The sequence below is a fragment of the Polyodon spathula genome, chromosome 4 (genome assembly GCF_017654505.1).
Source record: "Polyodon spathula isolate WHYD16114869_AA chromosome 4, ASM1765450v1, whole genome shotgun sequence".
Classification (NCBI taxonomy): Eukaryota; Metazoa; Chordata; class Actinopteri; order Acipenseriformes; family Polyodontidae; genus Polyodon; species Polyodon spathula.
In genome coordinates this window covers 88,273,837-88,286,142 of record NC_054537.1, presented here as the reverse complement: position 1 = coordinate 88,286,142, position 12,306 = coordinate 88,273,837, and the positions used below count along the sequence as shown (strand labels likewise).

The following is a 12,306-nucleotide window of genomic DNA, read 5'->3' as shown; positions in this document are numbered from 1 at the left end:
CAATGCATCATTAAGACGCTTGTGGAGAATGACATTGATTTCAATTGTGTGTCTGCCTTTGTAATAATAGACAAATGAACAGAGAAGAGAAACAATGTTTATTATTATTATTATTATTATTATTATTATTATTATTATTATTATTATTATTATTATTATAGGTTGATAGGCTCCAGTGGCATATATGATGTTAAATCATTTACAAATATTTTGATAGTATCTGTGGTTTTAAAACTTCATACAAAGTAATTTCTGTTTCTATAAAGAAAAACACAAAAGCTTTGGTTTTGCTCATTTCAGTTTTGCAGTTAATGTTTCTCCTGTGTTTAATATTTTGGGATTAAAGGCAGCAAAATAAGCAATGGGAATTACACGGTCATTGTAATTAATGTGTCAACATAATTTTTAAAGGTTTACAAAACTCGAAAATATTGCTGAATATGTAATTCAAGTTTTTTTTTTTACTTTTTTTTGCAACCAACAGGGACCATTTTAAACGACTTGTTTCCAGCAAGTTTGTTTCATTTTTAAAGATTTAATATTTTTCAATAGACTTGAGTTCCAATGTTACAGTGTACTCGTACATCCTCAGACCGTCTGGAAAATACAACGATAACGAGGCAAGTGTATATGCAACACTTTTGGCTATCTTAATATATTTATATAGTTACCATCTACTTGTGATATTTAAGTAGGCTATGCTTTAAGGATTTGAAATGTACAAAAGAAACTGTAAATGTCAAATAAATGAATGTACACAGATTGCAAGTTGAAGTGCAGTCATACATACAAGCAATCAAACAGCATCTAATGTTAAAGTGACGTTTCGACAAATACCTTTTGAAATGTAAACAGTGAACTTTTAATTGACTGATTAATATTACAAAATTAATCAGAGGGAGATTAAGTTGAACAAACAATTATGTATTTCATATGAAGAGTTAACAAATGTTTCACTGCAGTTAATGTTCTCGCTGATTCAGCACCAAAAAGCCTTTCATAATTCCCCACCACTTCTTCTGCTAATACATTTAGCTCCTGGTCTGTAAACTTTAGATTTCTCACTCTGTCCTCCTTGGTCGCTGCCATTGTGACAAACTGTTACTGTGACACTGTGTGTAAACCTCATGCATAATTCTGCGTGTTGAATTCTGCGTGTTGAATTTTGCGTGCTGAATTCCGTGCATTGTGACAACTTGCAAATGAATAATTTAGCTCACTTTATTTGTGCATATAATTTGCTTAGTGAATAGAACTAGAGCTGGTTAATTTTTGTTCGAGATGTGGCTTCCCTCTGCCACTCAGTAATTCTAGTCATTTACCACCCTTAAGTGAATGAGGCCCTTAATTTATCAGCTTTATGTCCTTTATGTCCTTAATATAATGTGCATGCCCATGCATATTTAGTCATTTTTATTAAACTCATACCAATGACACCATTAGACCATAATAACATGCAGAATGCCGAACTACCACAGAAAGTCCTTTAAATAGGATCACAAAGGCACATATAAACTCATGTTGTTAAATCCCAGGTTTTGACTTGTTCATTTTTCAGTCTTTGAAATGTTTCTAAAGGTAGTGTCCAAAAATCTCTTCTCTAGCAAAAATCAGAAACTCTGTTAATGCCCTATTATTTCTCTTGTGTTAATATAGGATTATTTATACCTAGAATGTCAGAACATTTTATTTTAATTTGTCTGCTACCTTATTAGTGTGAGATTATGTTCCCTAAAGCAATGATTAAATGAGAACCATTGATTTGTCCTGACATTATAAAGCTCTTTCTGTTGCTGACAGGCTTACTGTAAGGATTATAGGGGTATCTGAGATTTACTGACGGTTTATTAAATAGCTGTGCACTGCAACAATGTTTAAGGGTAGAAGTGTTTTTCATCCTTTTTTATTCATGATTTTTTTTATTGTATTATTATTATTGATTTGTATATATTAGTTGCGGCTCACTGGTCATGGCAGTGTATGAAACAGGATTGAAGGGGGCTTTATCTCTACTGGCCTGCCTCTGTCCCAGCAGATAGACAGAGAGATACTGTAGCGGTCCTGTCAGGATGTGAGTGGTGCAGCATTGATGAAATGTCCAAACAGCGGGTTATTTACAAAGGGAATGGTCCAGTTTATTATTATGTACAAAAGAAAACAAGGGGGTTTGTCCCTGCTACCATCAAAGGCATTGGGGAAGCTGGAATTGCAGGGCCAGAAACAAAAAAGGAGTAAACAAAACAGTAATCTAGAGTCCCGACAGCACAAGCACGGGTTGCAGTTGTGACAGGTGCTCCAGTGCGGAGACAGGTTGTGGTGCTGTGCAGAGGTAGTGGTGCTCCATGATTTGGGTGTTGGCTCAGTGGCTGCAGCTCTGAGTGTGCTACTCATCTGCAACACAAAAACAACAAAAGCACAGCGCTCCGGTATGTTAGTGTTTCAGCGTAAGGGGCCATACTCACGTAGCTGTGTTCCCTTTGTACTATTAAACTCCTCTCTGTGATCAGTGCAACACCACCCTCTATCTAGTCATCGTACGCAACACAGCTGATCACAGTAGAGTCGTTCAGCAGTCTTACAGCTACGGCCTTGTCCCAAGATGGCCGACTTCCAGTTCCATCCTACCATTGAGTCAGCCCATCCCTGTGAAGGCCTACCACCAGCCTTATTTACCGCCCTTTTTGGTCAGGAGGTAGATTTGCAGCTGAGATTCCTTCTCTCCCGTTCGCAGGTCCTTACAGCCCATCCATGACCTCTCTCTGTAGCCTCAGAGAGCAAATCAAACATAAACACTGAATACAAGTGTGGGGGAAGGGATTACGTTGAGTTGAAGCGAATGGTTTACATGTAATAAGGAATTTCTTACAGAAAATGACAGCATTAAATGTACTGTTTTGAGACCATTCTTCATATGAACATGATCAGTAATGCAATGTGCATAATGTAGCTGCTGCATTTGCTACACCTGGTTAAAGCCTGAACTGACAAAGTGGCCTGTTTCTGAAATATACATCCATATGCACTGAGCTCCATACATGGAGCATAACTGTATCACCAACCTTAGCTTGCAGTTAAAGAGGAACAGTATATATGAACAGTATTGAACATGATGAGGAGAATGTTATTGTTTGTGTTCATGGTAACTCGTATTTCAGTTTGTACAGATTCCTGGGGTCTTTTTTGTAGCTACTATAGCAGGGGTGCACTGATAAAGATTTTCTTGGCTGATTCTGATAGCCGATGGTACACAAAAATAACATTTTGCATTTGTACTAGTAAAAACACTTGTGTAGAAAAAAAAAAAAAAAAAAAAAAATATTATAACTTCGACCTATACTGTAGTAGAAAAGAAATGTAGCCTACACAATGTCACCTACAACAACCTTAGTTACATTCTTATTGTAAGCATACACTGCTTAAAAACGCAGCTTAAATTGTTCACTTAATCAGTAACAAAAAGATGTCATAAAAATATCCGGTTGCAAAATTCAGTCAAACTTGAATTTGTTATTTAACAAAAAACAGCACAGTAATCCATTCTTGCTTCACAGTGCTGCTGAATACACCCATAACTAATGTAGATTAAGCAAGATAAATACAAATTACAAAAGGTAATTTCGAAGTACATTGTGTAATAATAATAATAATAATAATAATAATCAATGGATTCAGCCTATCAGAATAATATTCTACGCACAGTTCATCGTTGGATTTAATGCAGCATCAAGTCTGTGCCTTGTTGCACACAACTCACTACCCTATTGTTGTCTTCAGATATTTAAAAAAAATCCAAACACTCTCTTTTGAGACATATTTAGTGCAGGTTGATCGCACATTACACAGCACTGCAAATGACTGTCTCGCGTTCTTGCACCATTAGTAAGCATGCCTGACCAAACATTACATTCTGTGCTGGCATAAATTCAAGCATGAGTATCGGTGTACATTAGCGGCTAAAATAATAAAAAACTGCAGATTTTTCCTCATATCAGTGCCATGCCGATAGGCTACCGATTATCGGTGCACCCCTATACTACAGGTGTATCCTGGGATTAGTGGTTCTGGGCAGGATTAAAAAAATACATCTCCCTGTATCCCTTGTAAGAATAATACTGCCATAGGTCATTCGTAAGTTTTATGCAGATACATTATATTTGTTTCATTTGTACATGATCTGCAGTTCAATCAGACATGTGAAATATTTGGAGTATGCAGAAAATGTGTCCATTGTATATATTCAAGTTTTACTGTATTTTACTGTAACATAGTTTCATTTTCAGTCTCTGAATATAACCATTCAGCTTTTCAGTCAAGATGTATGTATTTATGTAATGGTATTTCCATATATATGCATACATGTCACTTAGTTTTCTACTTCAGTTTTTCTTTTAGCCATGGTATTTTCTAATGGAATGTCAGTCATTAAAGACACAATTGTCAGAAGACATAATATACTGCATCTGCTCATTCTAAATTCCCATTCTTTCAAAATGGTCCTTTCAGGCTACATTGAAGAGGCCTGTATCATCCCATGCCCCTCAGACTGTAAACTTAGCGAATGGTCCAACTGGTCACGCTGCAGTAAGTCTTGTGGAAGTGGTGTCAAAGTACGCTCTAAATGGCTCCGTGAAAAACCTTACAATGGAGGAAGACCGTGCCCTAAACTGGACCACGTCAACCAGGTAAAGGATTTTTGTTTTACTGTATAAACTGTGACAGGGCAGAGGCCCTGCACACTGGGGGATGTGTGTTTTGTGGCTGCTTGGCACGGCCACACTATAATTGTTGAATTGTTTGATTGTTTTATTGAGCCAGGGTCAGAATCACAGGCAGCTGTGTGTGTGTGTGTGTGTGTGTGTGTGTGTGTGTGTGTATATATATATATATATAGCAAATATATATATATATATAGCAATTCGCTAAGGCCTGAGAAGAGATCTGTGTAGGGAAAGGTCCTCTGTTTATACTTTATATGTGTTGGATACTGGTAAATGGTTTAGCCGTCCAGTTATAGTTAAAAACCAAACAAAGTTTAGTTTAGCACTCCTGGAAGGAGTTGGACTTTTGTTTTGTATTTGTAAACATAAATAAATATATAGGCACTGCCCTGTTTTAATTCCCACTGTGGTTCTTGATTGGTTATTTTACACGAGAAGACAGTAGGTCCCGAAAAGTGGCAAGCTTACCCCATTTTGCCCCAAAACATATACCTTTGTGAGTGTACAATTGGTTTAAATGAGTTATTGGAAGGTGTTCATTGCTGTAATTGTAAGTGTTGCCTTAATATTATTAGTATATTAGTTTCTCACTTCCATGTAGTTTAAATTTCTTTTGTATGATGAATTCAATCAGTAAAACAATGTATGACAAGACAAACAAACAAAGGTATGTATTCCAGCCAGGGCCTTCATTATTATATTGAACCAATTTATCTAAACAGGTCCTAAAAAATTAAGATATTGATTATACCTATTAAACACATAGCCCTTATAAAGTATGCCGGTACCATGGTAATATTGCAGTTTACCTGTCTGTCGTTTACCATGCTTGCCTGCTCTTTTCTATGCTTAAGTACACTTTCCTATGGTTTTGACATGATATGCCACACTTTTATATTTGTAGAAATAGTACTACCTCATTACGATAAGCATTTGGTTTTGCTTTGTTTGCTTTGCCTTTTGATAACTTTTTGGATCAATTTTCCCAGTAATTGCCAGTAATTGTAAGCATTCCAATGTATTCAGAATACTGTGAAGGTTTAAAACTACAGAAGATGACATCATTATTGCGATTAATTATCTTCTAAGTTAATTATCATTAGTTGAAAAAAATGAAATTGCTAACTCAGGAAACATAAAATATAGTGAATACAAAGGAAAAATGTTGTTGCTGAATTGTTCTATCTCAGACATCCCTTTCTTAAAAGCAGTTGCGTTTTTACTAGTATCAGTGAAATTACCATCTGTACTGTCCTCATATTGATGCTCAGGTTTAATGCAATGTCTCGTAGGAGGCCTTCCTACCAGGAGTCAATCAGTATTATAAGTACAATTAGTTTGATCCTCACAGGTGGTTTGCAATGTAAGAATGCTCCTGGACTGTGGCATTTCATCCTAAAACTAGACAAAGGCAGACCTTTGGATTAAACCCATTTAGTTTCAAGCAGCACATTTCTTTAAAGATTCTTCACACTTTGGGTGAAGACTGGAACAAATACTCTAATGTTACACAAACCTACCCCTCAGTTAGTACTTCTATGTCACCACTGTGCAGTGCATGACCACATTTTATAAAAACAAGAAAAAGAAAATTGACTTGGATGGGATTCCCATGCAATTTAACTACAGCTCCCACATTCCATATTTGTAGGCATTGCAAAAAACAGGCATGCACTGTAAAGGAAAAACAAAAAAAATGGAAAACTTAAATCTTAGCTTTTGGGGTTTCCGTGTTTTAAATCATGAAGTTTTCATGGTATTGTAGTTTGTCACCAGGTTCTATTTTAGTGGTGAATCAAATAACTAGAGCACTTTAACTGTATATTATTCCCACTGGGGTAATTAATTGACCCATTTGTTATTGGCATAGGTAAATACAATAAGGTTTTTAACTTTAAAGATAGCTGTATTTTGTAAACATTCTATTCTATTGTTATAATATTTGTATTTGTTACTTAATGTATATATATATATATATATATATATATATATATATATATATATATATATATATATATATATATATATATATATATATATATTGCCCTAAAAAGGGGGGGTTACCCCCAACAGGGGATGGATAGACTTGGATACATCTCTGTAGGCCATGTAGAGACGTCCGGGTCCATTATGATGTGTGCCATATCTATTACCATTTCAAAGAGATTATTTCAACTCCAGATATAAAAATGAAACCCCTTCCCAGGTAACAGATTTTGAAAATAATAATAATAATGTTTTCAGACCTGTAATTGCTATAAAATGTTAACAAATGATGGATAAAACACAAATAAATGACCTAAACTGTGTTTTTCATTAACCCTTTATGCTCCTGTGTACTACATACTGATGTTCAATAGAGGTAAAAACTTTTTTTTTTTTTTTTTTTTTTTTTTAAACAAATATAAACAAAAACGCTGCTAATAACAATAATAATCACTAAACAGTCAAATAATAATCAAACATCATCAAAACGTGTGCCATTATCGGCTTGCTCTGTGCCATTTACTGAAATGTTCAATACAAGAGAACCCAAGCACTGCACATTTTTCTTGTGTCCTTTCTTTTGTTTTCATTTTCGTAGCAGACCCTACACCTTTTTTGCAGTCTCTGCTTCCTTTGTATTGGAGGGATAGTCACAAATTCCTGTACACAGCTACTTCGTACAGGCATTGTGAAGGATCTGACTGCCGCAGATGCCTTTTTTATTGCCTTGTACCCAGTGCTGTGTTTTGACAGTAATCAAACAGCTTCCCATTTGCAGCTGGCTTACCTGTAAAGTAGTTGCATGCCCTTTTCTTTGTACAGTTGGTACTGTTCTTGGCTCCTCTTCATCATCATCGCTGAGTGATAAGTCAGCATCACTGTCGCTGATATCAAAATCCTCCAAACCAGCTTCACTCCCGTGGTTGCTCTCCACGTACGTTGCCATGATTAGCTTTCGCTAAAAAGTAAATAAACTACAACTAAACAAGTAAAGCTAATAATAAAACAATAATAATAATAATTTAAAACACACACTATATATATATATATAAAAGAGGAATGGCATCCCACAATATATCTCAGCTCTCACTCTTCTAAACGCCCACAGGTAGATTGGAATCGCTACATGACACGCCATTGGATACAAATGTCACCTGACCCTCCCCTGACTTTCATTGCACAGTCCACAGTACTAGTACTGCCTTAGAGAATGAAACCTGGAACCCTAAACTGACAAAACAGTTATAGAATAGAATGAGAAACTTGACGTGCGCGCGTACGGCATGGTGCTGTAAGTGGGTTTTCAGTTGATGTACGTGTGTGCATCATGGTGTTGAAGTGGTTAAGAGCGTTGCATATAGTAATCAAGATACCCATTTCTGTAATACTAAATTCAAGTAACACATGTCGATTTTTTTGAACTAGGTGTATGAAGTGGTCCCATGTCATAGTGACTGCAGTCAGTATGTCTGGGCAGCTGAACCATGGAGTGTGTGGAGAGTGAGCTATGTTGATCAAAAGGAGAACTGTGGAGAAGGTGTACAGACAAGAAAAGTCAGGTAATGCCACTAAGGTTAAGTCTCAAAGACCCTTAATTAAACATTGCTGTCATTGTTTACACCGTTAAACATGTAAAGCTACACTATATTAAGGCTGCCACATTTACATTTTTTTGTAAATATGTAAATGTATGAAGATGTGCGAGACCTTGTCCAGAAAGCGAGTACTGATACAGTATATTACATTACAGTCATTTAAAAATTAAAAATAAAACAATATGTTGCAATTGGACATTAAACAGTGCTTCACATGTACTACGGTACTAAGCAGTACACAATAAAAAATATATTGTAACTAAAAAAAGAGAGAAACATAAGGAAAAGTTGTTTGCACACATGTGCTTCTATGGGTGAGTACAGAGCATTTGGAAAACCTCTTGGCTAAGTAACATAAAGCACAATCATAAGCACACACCAACTAAAGGTTAAGTTTTGCTTTCATCAAACATCCTATAATTCTGCAGGTAATCTACACAACCTAACTAGGGATCCAAATAAACAGTACATTGGCAATACAACTGCTGTATATTTACAACAACTGGGATTATTATTATTATTATTATTATTATTATTATTATTATTACCGATCGTACTAATAGATTCCACATAGAGAGAGCAAGCTGAATATTCATTTTTGCAGGAAGTTGAGTCAGATCAGGTACATTGAGGACTCTAGAAAAATACATCTTTGCGTGAAAAAAAAAAAAGCTATGTTGTTTAAGAATAAAACCGAATGCCTTTTAGTCAGTATGTGATTGCAACATAATGGAAAAGTGCATATGACTTGTCTGCCTCTTGTTGCTCATTTATAGTTTATGGATTTTCAAAGTGTTTAGGCGTTAAAAGGTGGCAGCCTTACTATTTATATGGATGGCTAAAACACCTACATATTACTAAAACAGTTTTCTCTCAACATTCGGTTGCATTAGATGTATGCAAAATACCATAGATGGGCCCTCGGATCCAGTAGAAGACTATCTCTGTGACCCTGAAGACATGCCTCTGGGTGCCAGAGAGAGCAAGCTGCCTTGTCCTGAAGACTGTGTTTTATCTGACTGGGCACCATGGAGTCGATGTCCTTTGGTAAGACCTATGCAATTTTCTGACATTACAGTGGATAAAAAACAATCAAATTCATATTAGGAAAAAGTGAGCGGTGGAAGCTGCAAGATCTTATCCGTCGTATTTACTCTATTGGATGTCCTCAGCATTAGCACATACACAATGTAATTATCTGTTCAGTTAGAAATTAAGGATGGATTCCTGTGTTTCTCGATAGGCAGTGAAATGAGAACGTTTTCTTTATTCAGACAAAATAAAACTTATTCTTATATTTCTTATTCACAGCCCTCCCACCATATGAAACATTTGTTTTAAGTGCAAAATGCTATTTTCTTTTGATAGTTTTCTATTCAAGTTTAAAATGTAAAATCATTAAATCCTGGACAAACCCTGACTGACTTATAAATATAGTAAGGTTTTTTTTTCTTCTTTTTTGAAGTCCTGTAGTGGAAATAGCACTCATGAACGATCTGCATATCCCATAAGGCAGCCTGGAGAAGGAAAAGATTGTCCCAGTTTCATGGAAACTGAGGCATGCAGCCTGAACAAGAACTGCTACCACTACACATACAACGCCACAGGTAATAAACAACAAAACATCGCAACCTCAGCCTTACAGTCGTTGAATTAGAATTGCAGAAACCATGTTTGCAACTAACTAAATATATGTAAACCAGCGCTGATAGAGTTCAAAGGGCTTCGTGGTTAAGGATTTTAATATACCAGCAACTCTTGAATCTGCACTTGCTCCAGTTTGCTTCACAACTCCCTGGAGCCACTGCAGGCTCTTCACTGAAGTCATAATTATTTATTGGCTTTTGCAGTTTTTCTCAAAGCTCCAGTATCCCATAATTTCACACTAAAATATAAATATTTTGTTCCACTTTATCAAAATGCTATACTAATTACAAAAACGATAGCCTATGATTGTCTTTTTGTTCACCAATTGTGAAATATGTATTAGCATGTATGACAAGTATAACATGACAATATTTGTAGCTGTTGTTTGGCAAATTATACAGTAATTATAGTTTGGTCGAGAAGGCCCAGTCAAGTCAGTTTTATTGCAAAACTGTTCTGTTTCATTATTAGTATTTTCAAATTAAAATCAGAGAGTAAAGTTGAAACATGATAAGTGAGGTGGTTGCATAGATAACTGTATTCATTTGCTCAACAGAACAGAAATTAACATTTCACACAGTCACTGATTTCACCTGCCTGATTTGCAAATCTCTACTTTCGCTTTGGCGCAAGCCTGCGCATTCATGCTGATTCACTTATATCACATTGAATAGGAGTCAAAGCTTGTCATGGGGCTTTGAGAACACCTTTTTGTATTGCTCTGTCCTACACTCCACAGCAGCTGTCCTAATGATAGTACTTTCTTTAATAGACTGGAGTACATGTCAGCTGAGTGAGAAAGCTGTGTGTGGCAATGGTGTTAAAACACGGATGTTAGACTGTGTTCGAAGTGATGGCAAATCTGTCGATCTCAAGTACTGCAAAGAGGTAGGTTTGATCCAACTTAGTGTCATTCTTTCTCAGTAGACACAGTTATTTAGCTCATCTCTGACATGTTTTCCACCAGTCACTCACATACTGTTTAGTACAATTACAGACGAGTTCTAAAAATAATTAATTTTTTCTTTTAAACTTTTTGACCAATCACACCGCACCAAAAAGTGGGATCAATACCATAAAGATACTGTTATAAAACCCTAACATAACCAGTAGCGGACCACATCATTACCAACAAAGACATATACACCGATTTCATTATCATATATCATAAAAAAGCTAATAGTGCCTATTTCAAACAAGAAAGTGTATATGAAAACATCTAGGAAAAGTTTATTGAACCTTAATATGAGAGACCTAATTATGAGGGATCAACTGTTGTGAAACTGATGATAAAAAACCTGGAGTCCAATTTGAAACAGATGCTTTAAAATGTACAGGTTCACAACATCAAGCATCAGATGTTAAACATATATTTGAATGTATTTTACCTATCATTTTAGCCTGTCTTGTTCCCATTTGTCGCTTGACATTAAAATGTATTTAACTGCAAAACTATAGACTATTTTTAGCACATCTTTGTTTATGTTAACACTGTTTATGTTTCACCAATGTTTTCCCCTAAATAAATGGTTATGATAACCTCAAGCAGATGGAATCCAGATGGTTTGTATCTACATGCAGATGTGTTTTCAAACCTTTTGAAAAGTGTGTAGCTACTACATTAACTATGGATAACTTTATGGATATAAGAAATTGTTATTAGATGTGTAGTCTAAGACATAGTCACACACAAACCTCAGGGTTTAACCCATGACATCATTTTCAGCAAGAAGCAGCTGATTACTATAAACTGTGAAACCTTTTTTGACTGTTCCCATTTGAACACGGATATTTTTTTCATGTTTCTGACAGTCCAATTTATAGCCTTCCTGATACAAAAGACCTTAGACCTGTGCTCTGCCTACTGGAACCAGGCAATGCAAGATCAATCAAGATAATTCGACGTATTTGTCTTGACAATTGTTAAATGCTGATAATCTTTTCTTACAGCTTGGTTTGGAGAAAAACTGGCAAATGAACATGTCCTGTGTTGTGGAATGCCCTGTGAACTGCCAGCTGTCGGACTGGGCTGCCTGGTCAGAATGCTCCAAGTCCTGCGGACTCTTAGGTAAACCTCATTATCTGGGCTACCAGATTTCCGGAGTGAAAAACCAGGACTTTTTTTTATTCCAATGCATTGAAGCTATAGTAACTACAATGCAGTTAAAATAATATATACAGTGTGTGTATATATGTAAAAATATTGTAATGCATTGGAACATGGAATGTTAATAACATGGAATGTTAATTTGTTTAGTATCGTTCAATTGTTAATTGCCGTGGCAGTTTGGCGATTATTGTAAAGCTGCCTCTACCTGTTTTGGTGGGGAATATAAAACCCACAGCTAATTCATTCATAA

At 35.8% G+C, this 12,306-nt stretch overlaps 1 protein-coding gene across 1 annotated transcript in view; it reads left to right on the top strand.

The window, feature by feature from the left end:
• The window catches only part of LOC121315054 (thrombospondin type-1 domain-containing protein 7A-like), a 193,664-nt gene that overhangs the window by 154,713 nt on the left and 26,645 nt on the right, over positions 1 to 12,306 (top strand). The window contains exons 15-20 of the mRNA XM_041248944.1: positions 4,504 to 4,682; positions 8,130 to 8,263; positions 9,193 to 9,346; positions 9,765 to 9,906; positions 10,719 to 10,834; positions 11,897 to 12,014. Of these exons, the coding sequence (XP_041104878.1) occupies positions 4,504 to 4,682; positions 8,130 to 8,263; positions 9,193 to 9,346; positions 9,765 to 9,906; positions 10,719 to 10,834; positions 11,897 to 12,014 (843 nt within the window). The remainder of the gene's footprint in view (positions 1 to 4,503; positions 4,683 to 8,129; positions 8,264 to 9,192; positions 9,347 to 9,764; positions 9,907 to 10,718; positions 10,835 to 11,896; positions 12,015 to 12,306) is intronic.